Source organism: Trichophyton verrucosum, assembly GCF_000151505.1.
Source record: "Trichophyton verrucosum HKI 0517 chromosome Unknown contig00387_1.f1.exp, whole genome shotgun sequence".
Taxonomy (NCBI): domain Eukaryota; kingdom Fungi; phylum Ascomycota; class Eurotiomycetes; order Onygenales; family Arthrodermataceae; genus Trichophyton; species Trichophyton verrucosum.
In genome coordinates this window covers 1-19,023 of record NW_003315377.1, presented here as the reverse complement: position 1 = coordinate 19,023, position 19,023 = coordinate 1, and the positions used below count along the sequence as shown (strand labels likewise).

At 48.1% G+C, this 19,023-nt stretch overlaps 8 protein-coding genes across 8 annotated transcripts; 4 read left to right on the top strand and 4 right to left on the bottom strand.

Annotated features, from left to right (window-relative positions):
* Positions 1-1,175: 1,175 nt before the first annotated feature.
* TRV_05119 (uncharacterized protein) lies at positions 1,176-2,217 on the top strand (the record flags this gene model as incomplete). The annotated part of the gene is made up of 3 exons (XM_003020739.1): positions 1,176-1,791; positions 1,829-1,962; positions 2,023-2,217. The coding sequence occupies 3 exons, from the start codon at positions 1,176-1,178 to the stop codon at positions 2,215-2,217; spliced, it is 945 nt and encodes a 314-aa protein (XP_003020785.1).
* Positions 2,218-3,356: 1,139 nt separating this feature from the next.
* TRV_05118 (uncharacterized protein) lies at positions 3,357-4,612 on the bottom strand (the record flags this gene model as incomplete). The annotated part of the gene is made up of 2 exons (XM_003020738.1): positions 3,357-4,022; positions 4,079-4,612. The coding sequence occupies 2 exons, from the start codon at positions 4,610-4,612 to the stop codon at positions 3,357-3,359; spliced, it is 1,200 nt and encodes a 399-aa protein (XP_003020784.1).
* An 823-nt stretch (positions 4,613-5,435) lies between these two features.
* On the top strand, positions 5,436-6,338 carry TRV_05117 (uncharacterized protein; the record flags this gene model as incomplete). Its single annotated transcript, XM_003020737.1, has 2 exons — positions 5,436-5,811; positions 5,899-6,338. 2 exons carry the CDS (start codon positions 5,436-5,438, stop codon positions 6,336-6,338), a joined length of 816 nt encoding a protein of 271 aa, XP_003020783.1.
* A 756-nt stretch (positions 6,339-7,094) lies between these two features.
* TRV_05116 (aldehyde reductase, putative) lies at positions 7,095-8,257 on the top strand (the record flags this gene model as incomplete). The annotated part of the gene is made up of 4 exons (XM_003020736.1): positions 7,095-7,233; positions 7,425-7,596; positions 7,661-8,027; positions 8,090-8,257. The coding sequence occupies 4 exons, from the start codon at positions 7,095-7,097 to the stop codon at positions 8,255-8,257; spliced, it is 846 nt and encodes a 281-aa protein (XP_003020782.1).
* Positions 8,258-9,043: 786 nt separating this feature from the next.
* Positions 9,044-10,730, top strand: TRV_05115 (uncharacterized protein; the record flags this gene model as incomplete). Its single annotated transcript, XM_003020735.1, has 2 exons — positions 9,044-9,689; positions 9,778-10,730. The coding sequence occupies 2 exons, from the start codon at positions 9,044-9,046 to the stop codon at positions 10,728-10,730; spliced, it is 1,599 nt and encodes a 532-aa protein (XP_003020781.1).
* A 972-nt stretch (positions 10,731-11,702) lies between these two features.
* TRV_05114 (uncharacterized protein) lies at positions 11,703-12,308 on the bottom strand (the record flags this gene model as incomplete). The annotated part of the gene is made up of 3 exons (XM_003020734.1): positions 11,703-11,991; positions 12,104-12,164; positions 12,278-12,308. The coding sequence occupies 3 exons, from the start codon at positions 12,306-12,308 to the stop codon at positions 11,703-11,705; spliced, it is 381 nt and encodes a 126-aa protein (XP_003020780.1).
* Positions 12,309-13,178: 870 nt separating this feature from the next.
* TRV_05113 (uncharacterized protein) lies at positions 13,179-15,416 on the bottom strand (the record flags this gene model as incomplete). Its single annotated transcript, XM_003020733.1, has 2 exons — positions 13,179-14,998; positions 15,041-15,416. The coding sequence occupies 2 exons, from the start codon at positions 15,414-15,416 to the stop codon at positions 13,179-13,181; spliced, it is 2,196 nt and encodes a 731-aa protein (XP_003020779.1).
* Positions 15,417-16,958: 1,542 nt separating this feature from the next.
* TRV_05112 (uncharacterized protein) lies at positions 16,959-18,982 on the bottom strand (the record flags this gene model as incomplete). Its single annotated transcript, XM_003020732.1, has 3 exons — positions 16,959-18,412; positions 18,508-18,721; positions 18,818-18,982. Coding segments are annotated over 3 exons (1,833 nt in total), but the record flags the coding sequence as incomplete, so codon positions are not given.
* Between the last annotated feature and the right edge of the window lie 41 nt (positions 18,983-19,023).

Here is a 19,023-nt window from a genome sequence, read left to right as displayed (position 1 = left end):
GGTTGTCTTTATTCCCGCGTTAGTGTCTTTTGGCTGGAATATCATTTCTGGGGAGAGGAGGAGGAAGGGGATGAGGCGTTGCTCTCCACATCGACATCAACAACCACGGCCTGCCTCAAACCGTTACGGACGGTAATAATCAGGCCGCTCATGGCCTCTGCCTGGGTTTTAGGCGCAGCTCAGAGGTACTTACCTCCCCCTGCCAGTTGCCTAAAATCGCATCCCAGACTCTTGAGGCCGAATGGGGGCCATCTTGATTCTACCTCCCTCTATGGATCAAACCCACCCCCTTGAAGATGGCCAAAAGCCGGCGCTTAGATGCAGCCTTTTTAATTTTCATTCTTCTTCCTTCCCTACCTTCTTTTTTTCATTTTTTATTTTTTCATAACGGATCTACCATGTCGCCCTTCTCTGGCTGAAGTGGCACAGTCATATCAGCATGTGGACCTTTAATTTTCTATTCTCTTGTTCCCGCTCTGGAGAAGCAGTAAGTATATGAGAAAGAGATATTTGAAAAAAAAAAAAAAAGAAGAAGAAGAAAAGGACGATGACCTCAGATTATTATTTTGAAAATCTTGGATGCGGGAGCGTTCGTTGCATCGTCTGTGCTCCTGATTTGCCTACGTTTCTGGCCCGCTAGAGTTGGCTCCCCGTTACTCGTTGACTGAACAAGCTATATGCCTCTGTTGTCCACAGTTCTTCAGAAGACGGCAACATTTATATAGCTACCCAGACTCCCGCGTCAGACTCGGACAATACTCTTTCAACTTCAAGCTCAACTGCCTATCACAAGGTGCCTCATTACTTACTCTCCTGTCCCTTACATCTCATTTACACATCTTAATCGGAAACCTATCCCTTCTATATTCCAATACCTCCTCTAGTGCAGAGATCACCGGTCAGACTCTGCCTTATACGACTCCCTCAGTGCCCACTGATAGTGCCCCTCATGCCAGCCGACCATATTACTAGCTCCTGGGAAGAATCACCTTTTCAAGGCCAAATGTCTAATATACTTGAAAACCAGGAATGGGTTACTCCAGGCACGGTACGGGCGCGGGCGACTGCTATCGCTCACTCATTCTAGTGCCGCTCTTTCAATACTAACTCGCTGCTACTAGACATACACACCAAGTTCCCATCCATATGTGTCAAACTCACACGCAAACCAACCCATGCTCACCCCAATCAGCCTCTCAGACAGTGTCCTTCTTGATCCCCGACATAGTCCATGCCCTCAGCCGCATCAAGATCCACGATACCCTCCCATGGGAGCTGGTGGAATGCAACATGGACTGGGAATCACTGGAACATCTGCGCTGAACTACGTGCAGCCTGGCATACCTTCATATGATCCATTTCATAGACCTATGATGGGCAACGTAACAGAGCATGAGTCGACCGACTATGAAAGGGAAAGAGGACATATGAGAGCGTCTAGAGCGCCATCACACACCCCAGCGCATACACCTATCCTTATGAGACCTACTCCAGTCACCATTGCCCCTAATCCAGTGGGACTCCGGCAGTTAGAACAGGAGAGACAAATCTGTCAGGAAGAACAGCCTCAGCGCAACCCTAAGCGACGCCGACGCACTCGCAGAAGGTCAACTCAGTTGGAAGAAGAAACAGATTATGCCATAAATCTTAGGAACGATGGGCTTCCGTGGAAGGAGGTCGTTTCCCAAGTAAACTATCGTTACAATTCTAACTATACCGCCTCCCGTCTTCAAATGCGAATAACACGTCGATGGCAACGTGCGATGAAAGGGTGGTCTGAGGATGATGTGAGTACGTGCACCTATTTCCCATTGACATTAATATCTAGTACCCATTCCAACTCCTCTTGTCCCCCCTCCCTCATCACAAACAGCAGGTGGACTAATATTCTCTCAGATTCGAGCCCTTCAGAATGCTCATTCGTACTGGGAGACTGAAAAATTCGAGATCATCTCACAGAAGGTCTGTGATAGAATGGATTATCGCAGAGAAGCTAAGTTGTCTAACTGGCTATCTTTATAGGTACAAGATTTTGGCGCTACAAAGAGGTGGACTCCTTCTCAATGTGAGCAAAAATGGGAATTACTTCAAACGCATAGTCGGGCTCTAGAAACCAGTCCCAGAGATGTGGAAGAGCACGAATCAGGCGAAGAACAAGAAGCTGAGGCCGAAGACGATGACGAAGAAATTTACTCGAAGCGCTCTCGAACCCAGTAACTAATATCATTCTCATCAACGGGCTATCCTTTCAGACGGCGTTCTTGAAAGAGCCTTACAATTTTCAACGCACACAACCTGCATATCCATACCTATTCTTCAATCCCCCCATCTTTTATATGGCTTTATACAGGCCTTCCATCATTCTTGATACCCCGGCATATCTTTGAACTCAGAATTTTTTTTTGTTTTTTTTCTCCTTATTCACTATCATTGGCGGGCGGCAAACACCTATCTACATAAATACGGAGTATACTCTTGATATTACGGGCTAATGACTTGGGTATATCGGTTAATACTTATTTTCACTGTCCCCTTTGTTATTTCTATGTTTATCTGGTCTCTGGTCTCTTGGTTTACGTTTTGGGAAAGATTGTTCTATGTCTATGTATCATTTATATTCCTCGGGCATGCATTTACATTTTTCCTATGTGTATACAGGTACGTTGAGAAAATATCGGTGGAGTGTTGGAAGATAAACTCTGATGTCAGGGTTCTACCACTCGAAACCTACCAATGAATATGTTCACAAGTGTCCGCTTTTACGTTCTGATTCCTCGAGCAGCTCTAATACAATCCTGATTTATCCTCCAAGCCCCTATTCTCCTAGGAAAATCTTCTTCCCCTTTAATTCCTTTATAATCTGCCTCTTATCCCTGCAAGCACCCAACGTCATGTCCCTGCCTAGGATGATGATGATTACCTAGCGATGAATGCCTTTTTGGATGGTTTGGCCATCCCTTATAAACACGGCTGTTACCTTTGCCGTAACGAAATGCTCCATTATCCTTCCTGACAATGTACGACTAAACATTTAGGGAAATATTCCTCGTGCCTCGCCTCTAATGTCAGGGGAGTGTCGGTTGCTTATAAAGATTTAAGTGGTCAAGGGGCACGGATTAATTGCATCTCAATGCTGCAGCTCTTGCTTGAGGGAAATTACAGGGACTACCCTGCATTGTCATAGAACATATCACGCAGCGAACGAAAAACCCCCAACATCTGGGGCCGGGAATGAAATATGGCCAGGGAAGCTCGGAGGCTTATTGTGTTTACTATTTTCCAATACCCGGCTTGGGAGGATATCGTTGGGATGTATTCCGTGTAGTTACGTTACCTGATATGTGTTTCCTGTTATCTCAATCATCTTCTTCATGCTCTTCATCATGGTCTTCAATAGGAAATGTAAGAATCGCCGCAACACCACCAAGCCCATCTAACCTCCTTCCGCTTTCATGGTCAGAGCTCAAAACGCGGACTTCTCCGCCCTCTACGTCCCGTACTCGGTCTACTAGGGACACCCACCGCTGCCTCTCACGCACATTTGGGGCTCTGAACAATCTATTGGAAATCAACAAAACACCTCCTCCTCTTCCTACTGCTCCCTGATCAACTGCCGATTCCACCTCGCTAGGGCCGTAGGTAGCCTTGTTCGTGTCTTTCCGCAGGTGAGTGTAAAATGTATCCATCAGCGCTGTCTCACGAGCGTATTTGGTATTAAATAACCTTGTTTGAACGGCAGGGGACTGCAGGACTTCATTAAGGGAATGAATGTGTCCTGATGACGAATGCACAACAATCAGGCTTTGTAAAAGAGGCTTCAAAGATGGCGTGGTCGTGTTGGAAACTGATTGCACATGTTTTTGGAACCCGGCTGCAGTAAACCCTGGAGATGCGAGAAGAATTGGTTTTGCAGACGTGTCACTCCCTGAGGCTGGGGTAACAAGGGAAGAGCCTGTGGCGCTGTTGAATTCAATAAGCCGCAGAAGATTATCCAAGGTGAGCTGATAGAATTTTGATAAAGCCTATGTTGCAGTGTTAATAATGTACGAAAGAATTGAGCATCATATCTTATCCTTACTTTGTCATAATCACTACCCCCTTGCCTCTTCCTTGGGATGGTAAGCTCAACTTTCTGCTTGAGCACGGTTTGGAACTGTCCAATGAAACAAATGTTGGCAAGGCCTTCCTGCATAACCACGGCTACAGCTTCTGCTCTTCTCTTTCCCCCTTCATCAACAGCATCTTTCAACATCTCAATTGCCATACTATCCCATCCACCAGCAGATGTTCCAGGTCCATCACCTGGAAGAGATGAGCCTTCTACCTCTTTCTCCAGGGTGAAATTTCTCTGCAGCTCCAAATCCAGGGTATGATGCTGACCAATTTTCGTATATGGCGTTTCCACGACGATCTGGCCAGATACGTGGAGCTGGGAACTCTGGATGTCAAAATCAAGGCTCTTCACGCGTATTTGTAAATTCATATGCACCCGGGATGAGGCGGTTGTGCCTGTGGCTGAGGTAGTGGTGACACGGCGTATTGCACTAGCCTTTAGGAGGTCATTGGGCCGTATTAGGTTGTATGCATGCCACTGGACGGTGGGGAAGGACATAGGTAAGGTAGAATTAGCATGTGGTTTTCACTATCCATGACTATGCATTGCCTCTCTCAATAAATCACAAGAGTTGGTAAAAAAAGGAGAAGATAAAAGAATGCAGAAAAAACTGAGGGAAAATTATTATCCCCGTACCATATCTTCTGGCTCTTCGGGATAAAGCGTGACCGAGCCTGAGCCATTACGTTCAATGTTTTGCTTAATGAGGCGCATTTTTACCCTCAAGGAAGCGCTAGTCTTCAATAGAATAGATAAATAAATGCGGGCTGATGGAGCGTTGAGAGTGCTTTGGCTTCGGTGCCAAACAACGTTTTATACGATGCACCGAGAGAAGCAGCACGCCACTATGTGGAGGATAAGAACAGCTCGTTCCAGAGCTGGGTAACGGTATTTCTTCCTAGGGTATTAAATAGCTATATTCGACTGCGTTATGGCAGTTCGACGGATCTGTTCCGCGACTGTGCGATCAGCGGGGCTCTGACATGTATATAAGTGAATAACCCGCCTACAGATCCTAATAAAATGAATAACCAAAAGGAGAACAGAGCGTATCAAGAGATATTCAGGCAGTAAATAAATGGATCTGGTTTCGGGATGAATATCTCTTCTTACTATTGCTTTTCATCGACATACCACTTTGTTCGAGTATTGAACGTCAAACCCTTTTTATATCTGACGTTGGAGAGAAACAAGGTTTGCTTAGTCATCATCCAGAGTTCACTACGTAGTTTGAGTCCAGCGAGTTAGCGAAAGGACAAACCCTTCCAACGACCTCCCTCGCAGCTCCGACTAATCGGTCGGCTTCTTCGTAGCCATCACGATGTGGGAACCTGTTTCTATCCCTTTCCAAAGCGATGCTTTGTCTCTGCCTCTGCCTCTGCCCACTGCAGATGAGATCCGGACTTGCCCCAACATCTTATGGGAATGCTACTCCTCTAAAGTTGTAGCAGTGAATGATGCGGTTGTTGTCAAATTTGGTAGGATGGTAGACGCTAGCGAGGGCCAGGCATTGATTTACCTCGAACGATATGCTCCGGAGATTCCAGCTCCTCGATTGTACGCAATGTTCAAGGAGTCTAACGAGCTTTCCTTAATAATGCAGCGAGTACCCGGAATACCGCTTGATAAAATCTGGCCATCATTAACCGAGTCTGAGAAAAATGATATCTCAACTAAACTCCGTCAAATATTTGATAGTATGCGATAAGTCAAGTATCCTTGGCCTGATTTCTTTGGAGACTTGGGTGGTGGTGGCGTGCAAGACCACCTATTCTACAGCCCAGATACCGCCAACCGATACCTGGGACCTTTCTACAGTGAAGCTGCTTTTATTGCCGGCTTTATTGGAAACCATAGAGCGGTGGTCAGATGTAGCGATCGACCAGACTTCAAAGTCCGTTTCTATGAAACTTACCTCCCGCGTGTGCTCCAAGGACACCGACCTACATTAACGCATGGAGATGTTCAACGGAAAAATATTTTGGTTGCGGAAAATCCAAACCACATAGATGACCAAAGTGGTCGATCCTTCGATATTGTACTTGTGGACTGGGCAAATGCAGGTTGGTACCCAGGTTACTGGGAGTTCTTTCGTGCCGCATCCCCAATGGGATTTGAATACGGTGAAGATGACTGGTTCTGGCGAGCACAAGAGTTTCTACAGGTGTGGCCTGCTGAATTGGCTTTAATGAGAATGATCGACAAGGATAATCGGGGTTATTAAGCTGTATTTCCTGGTATTAGACGGGAGGTTGCTGCCTTCCTCTAGCCTCGCATCTTACACATGACTACCTACCGGCTACCAAGTGCCTGGCGGCTGGCCCGTCCTTGGCCTTACGCATATGTACGTGGTTGCGAAAGGCTTTCAGCAATACTTCCAGCTCTTTGTACTCGGTAGAGCACGGGGAGTACATCGTCCAACACCTAACGCCACAAAAAGCGATTAGGTGAAGTTTTAGCATAGGCTGACCGATCGCTGAAGCATGTGGTAACTTATCTCGCAGGCGGTTAATTACTTACCTTGGAGCCCACAACACAGCAGCAAAAAGGAGCCTGTTGACGTCATAGCTTAGATTTATGGTTCCCACCAGACAAGTAGGTAAACATAACCAACATACCAGGTTACAACCATCAAGTGACTGGTTATTTAGTTGTACAGGAGAAGGGAATCAGATATGTAGGTACCAGCTTCCCCCACCTCTGATTGGGGAATACCCTTAACGCCATCTTATCCCCGCATGTCAAGCCGCCCTTTAGTGTTACTAACGTAGCAGACTCGCCAGCGCTTTCGCTAGGTATTGGCTGGTTGAATCAAGGAATACCAAGCACCAAAGGGGCGTTAAGTACCTCGGATAGTCTTTGCCGGCTGCCACCATATATAAATGGCCACTAACCTTGTCCGTCTGTCCATGGTGATGTCTATTTCATCCACTCCATCGTTTGCGGGAATATCAAGTCGAAACGCAAGAAAGTAGCGACCATGGCAGCAAGATCAAATATTCAGTCCACCAAGAAGATGAACTCGGGATATGAGATCCCAGTCGTCGGATTTGGTGTAAGTGGCCAACTTCCGTCTCGCACTGTGTGGTTACTAACAACATTGAATAGGTGTACCAAACGTAAGGTTATTCGGTTCAATTCTCATTAGTCGCAATACTGACAATAAAAAGACCCCCAGACATCACCGAAAAATGTGTTCTAAAGGCTCTAGAGACGGGCTACAGGCACGTATGTTACGAACTACATCTCCTTGTGGGCCGATGCGTTGCTGCGATGTTGACCCTTATTTTTTCGCGATAGATTGATTCAGCAAAAGCCTATCACAACGAAGCTGAATGCGGCGAAGCTATCCGAAAATCGGGACTTAAGCGCTCAGAGGTATTCTTTACGACTAAAGTCCCATGGAGATCGCTCGGTTATGAACCTACTAGAGAAGCGATTGAATCCAGCCTAAAGGAGGCTAAGGTGGACTACTTTGATCTGTAAGCAGTAATATTCTCAATAACATCCTTCGTCGTATAGAAATATGACTTACGCGGAATCTAGGGCTCTTCTTCACGCACCCTATGGTGGTAAAGAGAAGCGTGAAGGTTCTTGGAAGGCTTTGGTAGAGGCTCAAAAGGAAGGGAAAGTCCGCTCTATTGGAGTTTCCAATTATGGAGTCCACCATCTGGATGAGCTGGAGGAGTACAACAAAGCCATTGGGGGTAAAATTGATGTGGGCCAGTATGAGTTGCATCCGTGGCTCACTCGTTCTGATATTGTTGAATGGCTTCAGAAGCGCAACATTGTCATCGAAGCGTACAGTCCACTCGTACAGGCAAAGAAGATGGATGATCCAAAACTCCAGGAAATTGCAAAGAAACATAACAAAAGTCCTGCTCAGGTTCTAGTTAGATGGAGTTTACAAAAAGTAAGGATCCATTACTTACCATTCTCGTGGGCTCATAGTAACTGAAAATTGGATTGATATAGGGTTTTGTTCCTCTGCCGAAGTCAGCAACGGAGAAGCGCATTCTGGAAAACTCCGATATCTTCGACTTTGAGCTATCTCAAGATGACATGAGAGCTCTCCATACCGATGAATACCATCATGTCTGCTGGGACCCAACCACCCACAAGGATGGTGACAATATCCCATAAAGACTTTTCATCAGGGGATTGATCACTCTAGGCTGAGAAGCTTGATCGGTCCAGCCCAATACCTGCTGCTTAAATGATGTACATATCGGGACCTTTCTAAATACCCATATCCATGGAACTGCAGAGGCTTACCACTCTACATCAAAATAATAGTTATATGGCTTATTCATTGCTCCCCCTTCACTATTCAAAGGGCATTCCACTTTTGATATGTTATAGGAGATACTATAAGGAGCAATACTTCCAAGAGGACAAGGCTGCCAGTATCCTAGGTAGAAAAAGGAGTCATCCAGCAATGTTATGCTCCTCACAGGGAACAACGCGCTAAAGGGGTCTGTTGACCAAGAAAGTACGCTAACCCCTATTGGTATCAAAGCTGTCCTATCCTCGCACAAATATATAAAAGCCCCATCTCTCCTCCTTTCTTTTTGAAAACAAACACTCCATAACAAGATTATATTGGTGAACTTCAGCTCTAGCTATTTCGGCTCCTCTAGAGTACAAGATTCATTCATAGTTACTACCCTTGGTCTGCTTCCCCTGCTTCTTGTTTACCTATTGTCCTTCTAGCAGGAGTAAACAGTTAAGGTCGCGTTCGCGTCTGATACTGATAGACACTCCCCTTTAGGTAAAAGCCTTCTAAATAGGGCTTTTTTTGCTTTTACCTTGCTATTTCGCGATTAGAAACGTGACTTTGATATATCAAAGGCCTTTCTAGTCATATCTTTGATATCAGATACCCAGAAGACAAGGCGTAAAGGAGTGTGTAGGAGGCAGCCTAAAAATATGCCTTCTGATACTCAGTTACCTCCAAAGGGCCCAATGTATGTGCTCCCCGCTTTCTTAACTGATAGTAGAGGTTTTACTGACTTAGAATACAGCAAACCAAACCAGCTGCCTACTCCAAGGGGTGAAAAGCGTAATGCTGATGGAACAATCAAGGAACAGCCTGGCCAGGTGTCTCATTTGGGCATGGCTGCTGGAGATACCACTTTGCCATCAGATACCCTCGCACTTGCTCCTGAAGGCCAAGATAGAGACATGAGTGAGTTTTCAGGGGGGTATGACACTGAAGGAGAGTTTGGTGCGGATGAGATGGAAGAAGATGAGGAAGAAGATGAAGAGGATGAATCTGAGCGCGATGATGAAGATAAACAACAAGATACCGAAGGTAAAAAGAATGGAAGGAGACCAGACCGCGACTTTGGTCCAGGCAATGGTAACGGCAACGGAAATAGCAATGGCAACGGTAACGGCTATGGAAATGGTGGTGATGCTGGAGATGATGGCTACGAGGGTGATTCTGATGACAGTGGAGCGTCTACTGACTGCAACTTTGATGATGATGAATCCGATGGAGCTCCCGTCTTTGAGCCAAATAATGACGGAGAAGTCCCCAGTCTAGACAGTGTTGACCCTAGGACCTTTGGTGGTAAGTTGTTCGATATCCCCAATGAACAAACCAGGGGTCAGAGCCCTAGAAATGTTAGTATATTGTGCTTAACTTACTCTTACTACAGAGATCGTTTTTGATACCATTGAGAGCCATATGCAGACCCGAGTTTGGGTTCCAGATGAGGAATCCATTGCAATGATTGAGAACGAGACCGAAGGGAATAGTCTCTTCCAAAACAACGCCTTTCAACTTCCAGGAGAAGGTAGTAGTTCGTCCGAAAGCGTGCACTACTATGACCTTGATGATCTTTATTATGCAGAATCAGTTGAAGAGACCAGCGATGAGAGCAATGAAGATAGCGAAGGCAATGGGTCTGATAATGAATTTGAAGCTCAAATTGAGGAAGCTAGAAACGAGGATGGTGATGAGGCAGCAACATCTTCCGTTTCTACTGATGATACCCACGCTGATGACAACAGCAATGATGATATGGAGTACAACGATGATACCCCATACCCACACCCCATTGCTACGGAGGACATGAATACCTGGTACACTGATCCGATTCTTGCCAATGTTATCAGTCATGAAGCTTTCAACAGACTCTTCCCCGGCCGTAATATCACCGGCTCCCAGCAGAATGCAGCCAGCAGAACCAGAATCTGGGAAGATGAACCAGAGGATACACCAGAGGATTTACCAGAACAGCCAACGTCTCCTATTATCATTGACGACCTTGACACCCCCAGCACCAGTCCCGGGCCTGAAGAGGAAAATAAGGAGAACAAATACCCCGAAAGCGATACCCCAGAAATGGAGAGTGAGGTTGAGAATGGTATCCTGGAAGAATCTGCTCCAGGGCCCTCTTCCTCCAGTAACCCTCAGCCGTGGTTGAACCGCTATAGTCCAGTGGAGCCCAGGGAACGCCAGCCAATGTTCTTCGGAGCTGACCTTCGGCCAGTTCCATCTTTAGCCGGAAGAGTACCAGTACTTAATGTCAATCCAAATGGCCCAAGAACTCAAGTCCATGAATGGTTCGGGGGAGTTGGCGCGAACATCCAAGATGTGCCAGAATAAAGGAGCGCTGACTACTGCTACAACCATGCGATGACTGTTCTCGCCATCTCTATGTGCTAAAGATATTCCCATGATATCTTACTTTTTTCTTCTTTACTCACTCCTCTCACGCCATCTTGTCAGAAGTACTTTACGTGCCTACCCTTGTTGTCTATCTGATCTTATGTTTCTGCTCTATTCCGTCACCCCCTGTTTTTATTTTCTTCTTTCTTTTCTTTCTCTTTTCTTTCAATTTATTTTCTGATTTCGGCCTAACAAGCCATACATGTAAGGGTTGATATTGGCGGTTGGTCTGCCTTAGGGCAAGGGGAAGCTGGCGGTCTTGTGCTAAAGGATTAGGAGGTCCCTGTTGTTAGTGTACTTTTGAGTCTGGCCTTTGTGCTTCCTTATATCATGTTTAGTCTGTTACTATTGTCCTGCAGTTAAGGGTGTTGATTCCTGAAAACAAGAATAAGGGCAAAGAACCTGTGTGATTAATACCAAAGGCAATGCATATGTTTTTAGAAGATTTTTTATTCTTTATTAAATTCAAGGTAGACATGTTCAAGGCCGTGATGGATGGTCATAGATAGAGAGCACAAATGAATACTAAGGCTAGAGAATCGATTTGAAGGTAGATATAGAAAGTCGGAAGTAGGTGACGTTTTGGCCATCATATCAACATGTCATCGATGGGGCTGCTGCAAATGTCGAGCTTGAGTGTCGAATCAAGGGGGGAAAAGATTTCACAGGCCTTCTATCCATGGCATCCAAACCTCTCCCTTCCACTCAGGAACTCGCTAGCTGCATGACATGAATAAAAGAAGAGAAAAGTAGAAAATTTATTTTACCAAACCGTGATATCGTCTTTTGTTTGAGGGAAACATTAAGAATTTTGGCCTTCTGTCATTTTCCTATTCTGTCTTCCGGCCCTCTTCTCCCTCTACTTCAATCGTCTCACAGCACACAAACTATCCCCCACAGGAGAACACTTTACTCGTCATCCTCGTCCTCTTTTATGGTCGTCCTGGCAATGCGGTCCAAATCTCTCTGGCCGCTTTGGGTGATTCTGCGGCCGCCCTTCTCCTCATCTTGCTCGAGGACACCGATCTTCTCAAGAGACTGCATGATTTTTCGGTCAACGGATCCGGAGGCATCGACGTGGTGGGATGGAGCGGAGCCGCGGTTCTTGCGGCCACCGTGGACCTTGCGTAGGCTGCCAACACCGACGGTCTTGCGCATGTAGATATGTCGGGCAACAGCGGCAGCACGGACGTAGTACCTATTATATAAGATGGAGTAAGTACTGGAAATACATAGGTTTCTGCGCAAGATATAAAGTAGATTTGGCGTGGTTGACGGTGGCATCGGGGTGTTATGAGAGTAAATCGTACCAGTCAATGGATTGGGGAGGGAGTTCCTTGGAGTTCGAGGTCTTGACGGTATCAACCCAGCCTAGTAAATACTGTTAACATGCTTTCAACAAGATAGCAGTCATTTGAGATGTCGAACCTGGGATTGGGAGCTTTCCCTGTCTCTTCAAGAAAGCAGAGTATGCCTCGACGAACTTTTGAGCCTGTATAGCAGGGAAAGGGACATTGTTAGTTATATTTCAGGCAGTGTGCAAGAAACCAGCTCCCTCCATTGTCTGCTGTGCAAGTATGGTCCTCCACGGGCTGGATAAGTCTGCTGGATTCTCCTAGAACACCGGTCTTCCTTTATTGTCGTAAAGCGCTCGATCCCACAGTTTATCTCCATGCCACAAGGTGAACCGGCCAAAATATGTAGATCCATCCACATCCGCTGCTCTCATACCAGCTTGATTATTACATTTCGGCGACCGGACGCTCCTCGCATGCTCATGAATCATCACCGTAGGGGCTGAAGTAAACCATCCACCCGAGAAAGACCATCCATCCCACGCAGCAGACGACCAGGGCCACCTATGGACTTTTGTATTGGCGAACCTACATCGACATCGCGAACGGTAATGCCACCCATGATTGCGACTTTGGAACCGGCGGGACAAACTATGTCGTTGACGAAGGGAGAGGGACTCGGTGTCTTTAAGGGCGAGGGCGTGAGGTTGTCGTTGTCGTCGTCGCGCACACACGGGGCGGTTCTTCAATATCTTCAGATTTCGATGTCGTGAAATTTCCAAAGTCGCTTTTCGCTTTGGTGTGCGCCAAGACTCGGCCCTGTGTGGAAAGAGAAAAAAGTGGGTTCGCTTAGAAAGTCACGTGTAACTCACGTGATATGCATTGGAACGACGACGGCGGCGACGACAACGAGGGCTACGACGGCGATAGTACTTAGTGGTGAGGATGAAAAGACACCGACGAAGGTGATCATGGCACGAAGCGATGTGGAATTGAATTCTATAGACTAATTATATATATATTATAAGACCATAAAGAGTTACGCGATGCCTGCTTGGCGCCGCTACAGCAGAGATACCTAACTAGTTAACTAGTAGTCTCTCCTTGCTTCAACACGGGAGCGCTGCTGATAATTTCGACGCGTATGATCGAGCAGATGGTAACGCGCATGCAAGGCGTCTATAAAGTGTTCATGGCGTATCCCTGGCGGACGGACCCTCTCAAACTCCTCGAGAGCCTGTGAGATCAGATACCCTTCCTCCTCGATCAACCACGAAACAATGAAGAAACCTGTTCGATTAAAGCCATAATGGCAATGGACAGCGATTTTGGGAAGACTAGCCGGTCCGTTTATCGGCCTGGATTTCATTACCATCTCCTCTCTCAACTTCCTGACTATCTTCATGAATTCTCGGACCTCATCTATAGAAGGTGGGATCTTCGAGACGGTAGGGAGTTTGAAATATTTGATGCCACCCAACTCTAGCTGTGTGGGGTCGTATACCGGGCTTTCATGGCTGATATCAATAACAGCGTATATCTTGCCACCCCAGCCCTTGATAAATGCCTCTGGAGAGTGGTGGGTGTCTACCCCGCGCAACGTCTTCATGGCAACAAAGGTATGCCCTAGGGGCTCCGATACGGGAGTCACAGCCTGCCATTTGGCGAGATTCTTCACATCCCATTTTCCAGACGTACTTAGATGTTGCAGCTGCCACCCAGCGGATAGACGAAGATCGATGTTGGCTGCTACAAAAGATTGGATAAGGCCTGACAATGTCCGGTAGGTGTTCAGGTCAAACAGCAAGGAGTGAGAGGCCGGTGCCGGAAACACGTAGGCGTCCAGGACCTGAGTTCCATCTGGATTAGCTAGCCAGGTTGCACCCTCATGATGGATTCGCCGGTCAATTGCTGTTTCAGGCATCTGCACGAAATTATGGAGCAGTATTCCAGTGGGCAGGTCGTTACTTATCGCTCTGGCACTCGCTTCACCACCATCATCACCAGCAGCCGGTCTAGCTAGTATAAAGTAACGCAGCAGCGTTGAAACCTCCTTCGGCTTTGTGACCCCGTCTGATTCTCCTGCAACAAAGAAGAGGGGTATATGTATTGATTCCCACGTATCGACCCCAGGAATGCCACTGACTGGCTGACCGAGCTTACCGTATCTTGGAAGAGAGCCCCATGCCATCCGCCTCCATACTGGGGTGCGGCTCTGTAGATTATAACGATATTGTAGATCAAGGGTCTCCGGGGCAGCTGGGTGACTGACAAGTCTTCGGACGCTTGGGCTATCACGTCCTCCAATACGGTCCCACCAGCGCCACACGTTAAATATGAAGTCGGGGAGGTATAGAATTCTTTTGAACAGATTCACCGACTCCTTGGAGGGAGGCTCGGAAACGGGGCAAATGGCAACTATCCCAGCTATGTGCTTCTTCACTTCAGCCATGGATTCAGATTCAGAAGATGCCATAAGGGCCGCAATGGAACAGCCCATGCTATGTGCAACGATAATAACATCTTGGTTGCGAGAAGCGTCTCTGTGCTTTTCAATTGCATTGGCCACGAGCTCGGTCAGGGCTTCAATGGAGTAGGCCGACCATTTCCGTGGAGCAAACGTCGACAAACCGCAGCCAGGGAGGTCGATGCCAAAACACGGGCCCACAGTTATCATGCTGTGCAGCAGATGGTTAAATTGGGCTAAGCAGCCCCCTAGTCCGTGGATGAATACCAGCAATGGGAGGACCTTGGGTTTCGTGGGGAACTTCTCTGTATGGGGATGGGGGTAGTAGAATGTACGGATTTTGGGATAAGTGCACACTGAAGTGGTATATGAGTGGTAAGAGGAGTGCTTCTTCAGTATTCCAGGGTCTGAAAATGCTATATCACCTGGGATGTTCAGCAACACTGTATAATGCAAGTCAGTTGTCTAAAGGGATGTTAACGTACCATTATCATCTTGGCGTTGAAATGAAGCCCTTCTCAAGAGTGATGTAGCGTAAGCCCATGCTGCATCATCCCGTTCCCGTGGTTTTCGGGGGCGTACGGATATGGTCCTCGAGTTCAGGATGCGCCGTCCATCAGGGCCATAATTCAGGAGCCTCCACGAAACGATTCGACCGCCGATAAGAAGCAGGGCGATGGTAGCGGATATCTGGTAGTAGCCGCCGAAGCTCACGTAACGGCCTAGGTCCACCCGTTCCTTCAAGTCTAGGATGTAGTGCACCAGCCGCGATGCCTGGCCGTAGCATGACTCCCGGATGCTCTCCAACAGGGAGTCACTGGCGGAGAGCCCGACAGTCGGCACCTGGAACCTGGCTGCCATGGCCGTAACTCGTCCGCTGCTTCAGTGATATTTGGGGTATTTTCAAAGTAAATTATGCCAGTGGCTGGAGGAGAGGTCGGCTAGAAAATAACTGTATTGAGTGTGGTAGATAACTACTTCCAGCCGCCCCAGGCCGGCTTTTGGTTGCTCGTCAACCAGTCAACGCAACGCAGTCAACGCAAGCCAAGCCAGCGAGTCACCCTGCTAGAAGGCCGGTATCACTTGACGAGCTTCACAGGCAGACAGCGGATAACAAGCCATGATCACACCGACGGCAGAGTGGGCGATGTTGACAGGCGGGAGAGAGAGTGAAGGAGCGGGCGGTTGACTTGTGAGTGTGTGCGTTGAATGATGCAGCGAGGCAGCGCCGTCCAGCCGCCGGTGCCTTCTCCAGCTGTTTATGTATGCAATGAGTAGTTGGCTAGCAGGCTTGTTAATTTAACTAACTAGTTACTGGTAGGGCAGTCGACCAAGCTGGCTCGATGGGCGCTACTTACGGATGTATCTACCCGCGGATCAGCTCCTTGTCCCTCTGCCTGTGCCACAGGCTCTCACTCTGCGCTGTAACAGGCGGAGCAGGCAGGTAGTTAGCTCGTTACCTGCCTAGCCAACTTATCTAGTTAGCCAACTAGCTAGCCAGTTAGTCGAGGCTGTTGCGGGTCAGATGTGACCTTTTCCTCTCGATCTCGTCTAGCAAGGATGCAGCTACGCGGAGTATAAGAGCAGCGGGATGCACTGCTTGCGGCCTGCTGTAATACCAATAGCTAATAATAATAATAACTAGTTAGTTAATGGTCAAGCTTGTCTCCCAAGCAAGACATGAAACGGTCGAGGGACGAGGACGAAGAAAAATCCGCATCACTTTCAATCTCCACCAGAAACCACGTCATTTCCTCCTCTCTAATTTTTTCCCCTTTCATATCAGTCTTAATTAATCGTCATGGAGTACTCCGTACTTGCGGGTTAACTAAATAAGTTACTTGTTTAATGGTATAAAGCAGTAGTTTAAGCCTGTCGCTTATTTTGTTCGGTGTAATAGATAATCACCACGGGAGGAGGACTCTACGCGCATTTCCCACAATGGCCTTCGTTGATGATCAAATATATCAAACAAAGGGCCATCGAATGAATAATAAAGGGCTGCCTTGCTCTCTGAAGGGCAAAGGACTCTGTTGATACCCGCGGATCATCGCTGCTGACCGGCCAAAACGGCTTCTCTGGGAGAATACGATCAACGGCAACCCCTGATTGAACATGGCATGGACAAGGCTGGCACTCCATGCCACACACACGTCTTTTCCCTCGTCCAAAGAAAACCTCAGCTGGGGGAGGAGTTTTTCATCTTTGATCTTATTTTCTATCTCCTTTTATATATCTCTTTTTTTGTTAGATGTTTTCTCCTTCCTTTGTGTGTTGCGTCGGTTAGCTAACTACTCACCCCCCCTTTTTTTTTGTTCGACGTTCTATGATGATAACTACCTAAAAGGGGACATGCCGGGATGAAGACGATGAAAAGAAAAAGCACTGCCAGCCATGCCTCGATCAAAATAAATCGGTCATCGCACCGTGAGACGCATCTCCAACCAATCGAGAATACTTCGCCAAGACACCCCGAGTGACTCGCGGCTCCGGCGGCGTCCAGTCCTTCAGCCTTGCAGCAATCTCTTCGTCAGAGACGGCCATCGAGAGCTCGTTCGTCTCTGCGTTGATGGTGATGACGTCTCCGTTCTGGACGATGGCCAGGGGACCTCCCACGGCTGCCTCGGGAACGATATGGCCCACGATGAAGCCGTGGCTGGCACCGGAGTACCGTCCATCTGTGATCAGGGCGACGTTGGTCAGTTTGGCGCCCATGAGGGCAGCACTGGCCTTGAGTTGCTCTGGCATGCCGGGACCCCCCTTGGGGCCTTCATACCGGACGATGAGGACCAGGTTCTCTGTCCGTGGGATCTCGCCGCGGGAGAGTGCACAGTTCAGTTCAGATTCACGATCGAACACTCGAGCCTTACCGGTGAATTTGGTGCCTTCTTTCCCTGTGATTTTGGCCACGGCACCTCCCGGAGCGAGGTTCCCTCGCAGGATCTGCAGGTGTCCAGTGGCCTTGATGGGGTTGTCGAGAGGGCGGATGATATCTTGTCCCGGTGAGAGGGAAGGGAAAGAGGCGATGTTCTCGGCCAGCGTCTTTCCTGTCACTGTTGGGATGTCTCCGTCTAGCAAACCAGCAGCCACGAGCAGCTTCTGGACGGATGGGGTGCCTCCAATCTCGTACAGGTCGGCCATATAATACTTCCCGCTGGGCGAGAGGTTGGCGATGAAGGGGACTTTATTGCTAACACGCTGGAAGTCGTCGATGGTCAGCTCAACGCCCGCCGACCTGGCCATGGCGATGAAATGGATCACGCTGTTGGTGCTCCCGCCCAACGCCATCGTCATCACCAACGCATTCTCAAATGATCTCTTGGTGAGCAGGTCCCGAGGCCGGATGTTCTTCTCCATGCATGTCTTGATAGCTTCCGCCGCCTTGACACACTCCCTCATCTTGGCTGGGGCCGTTGCTGGGGTAGACGAAGAGCCCGGCAGGGAGAGACCCATGCTCTCGATGGCGGTGGCCATGGTGTTGGCCGTGAACATGCCCGCGCAGGCGCCGGCACTGGGACAGGCATGTCTCTCAATATCCTCCATTATCTCGTCTTTGGTCTTACTCTGGTCGCCGCCATCGTCTGGCTGCTTGAGCTGATCGTACGCATAAGCTCCCGCAGCCTCGTAGCACGTCGATATATTGATTGGCTGCCGCAAGACTTTGGAATAGCCAATCTGGATCGTACCACCGTAGATCATCAGCGATGGTCGGTTATGGCGACCCATGGCCATTATGGTTCCCGGCATGTTCTTGTCGCAGCCGGGAATCGCAATGCAGGCATCGTGGTACTGCGCACAGGTAACCGTCTCGATGCTATCGGCTATGATTTCTCTGGACTGCAGGGAAAACCGCATACCTAGACAGTGGCTGACGTTTAGTTCGACATAGGTCCGTGAACATTTTATTGGAGATGTACATATACATGTATGTATATATCTGGTTTGAACGAACCTTCATGGCCCATAGTGATGGCATCAGAGACGCCAATTGTATTGTACTGCCAGCCCAGCATCCCCAGGGAGGTGACGGCCTTCTTGACGGCCTTCCCAAGGTCCAGCAGATGCATGTTGCAGGCATTGCCTTCCCACCATACCGATGCAATGCCTACCTGGGGACTGTTCTTCATGCTCTCTCTATCAGGAACCCCAGCAGCATACAACATGGCCTAGACCCCGTTGTCCCAAATGTCAGCTTGGTCCCATGTATGCCTTCTCTCTCTGCTTCGACGAGGACTATGATGACTATAGCAATAAATGCGTACCTGAGCTCCGGGAAAGTCATGGTCCTTCGTGATGAAATGCGAATACTTGTTTAGCACCGGCTTGCCCTCCCGAATCGCATCGTCGTCAACGCAGGGGAACCGGACGTATTTCTCTTCCCGCTTCTCACCACCGACGCCATTAACTTCTGTAGAGCTCATGCTGGGCTTTACAATCGAGTGCAAAAAAGGGCACGGGCCGTTTTATC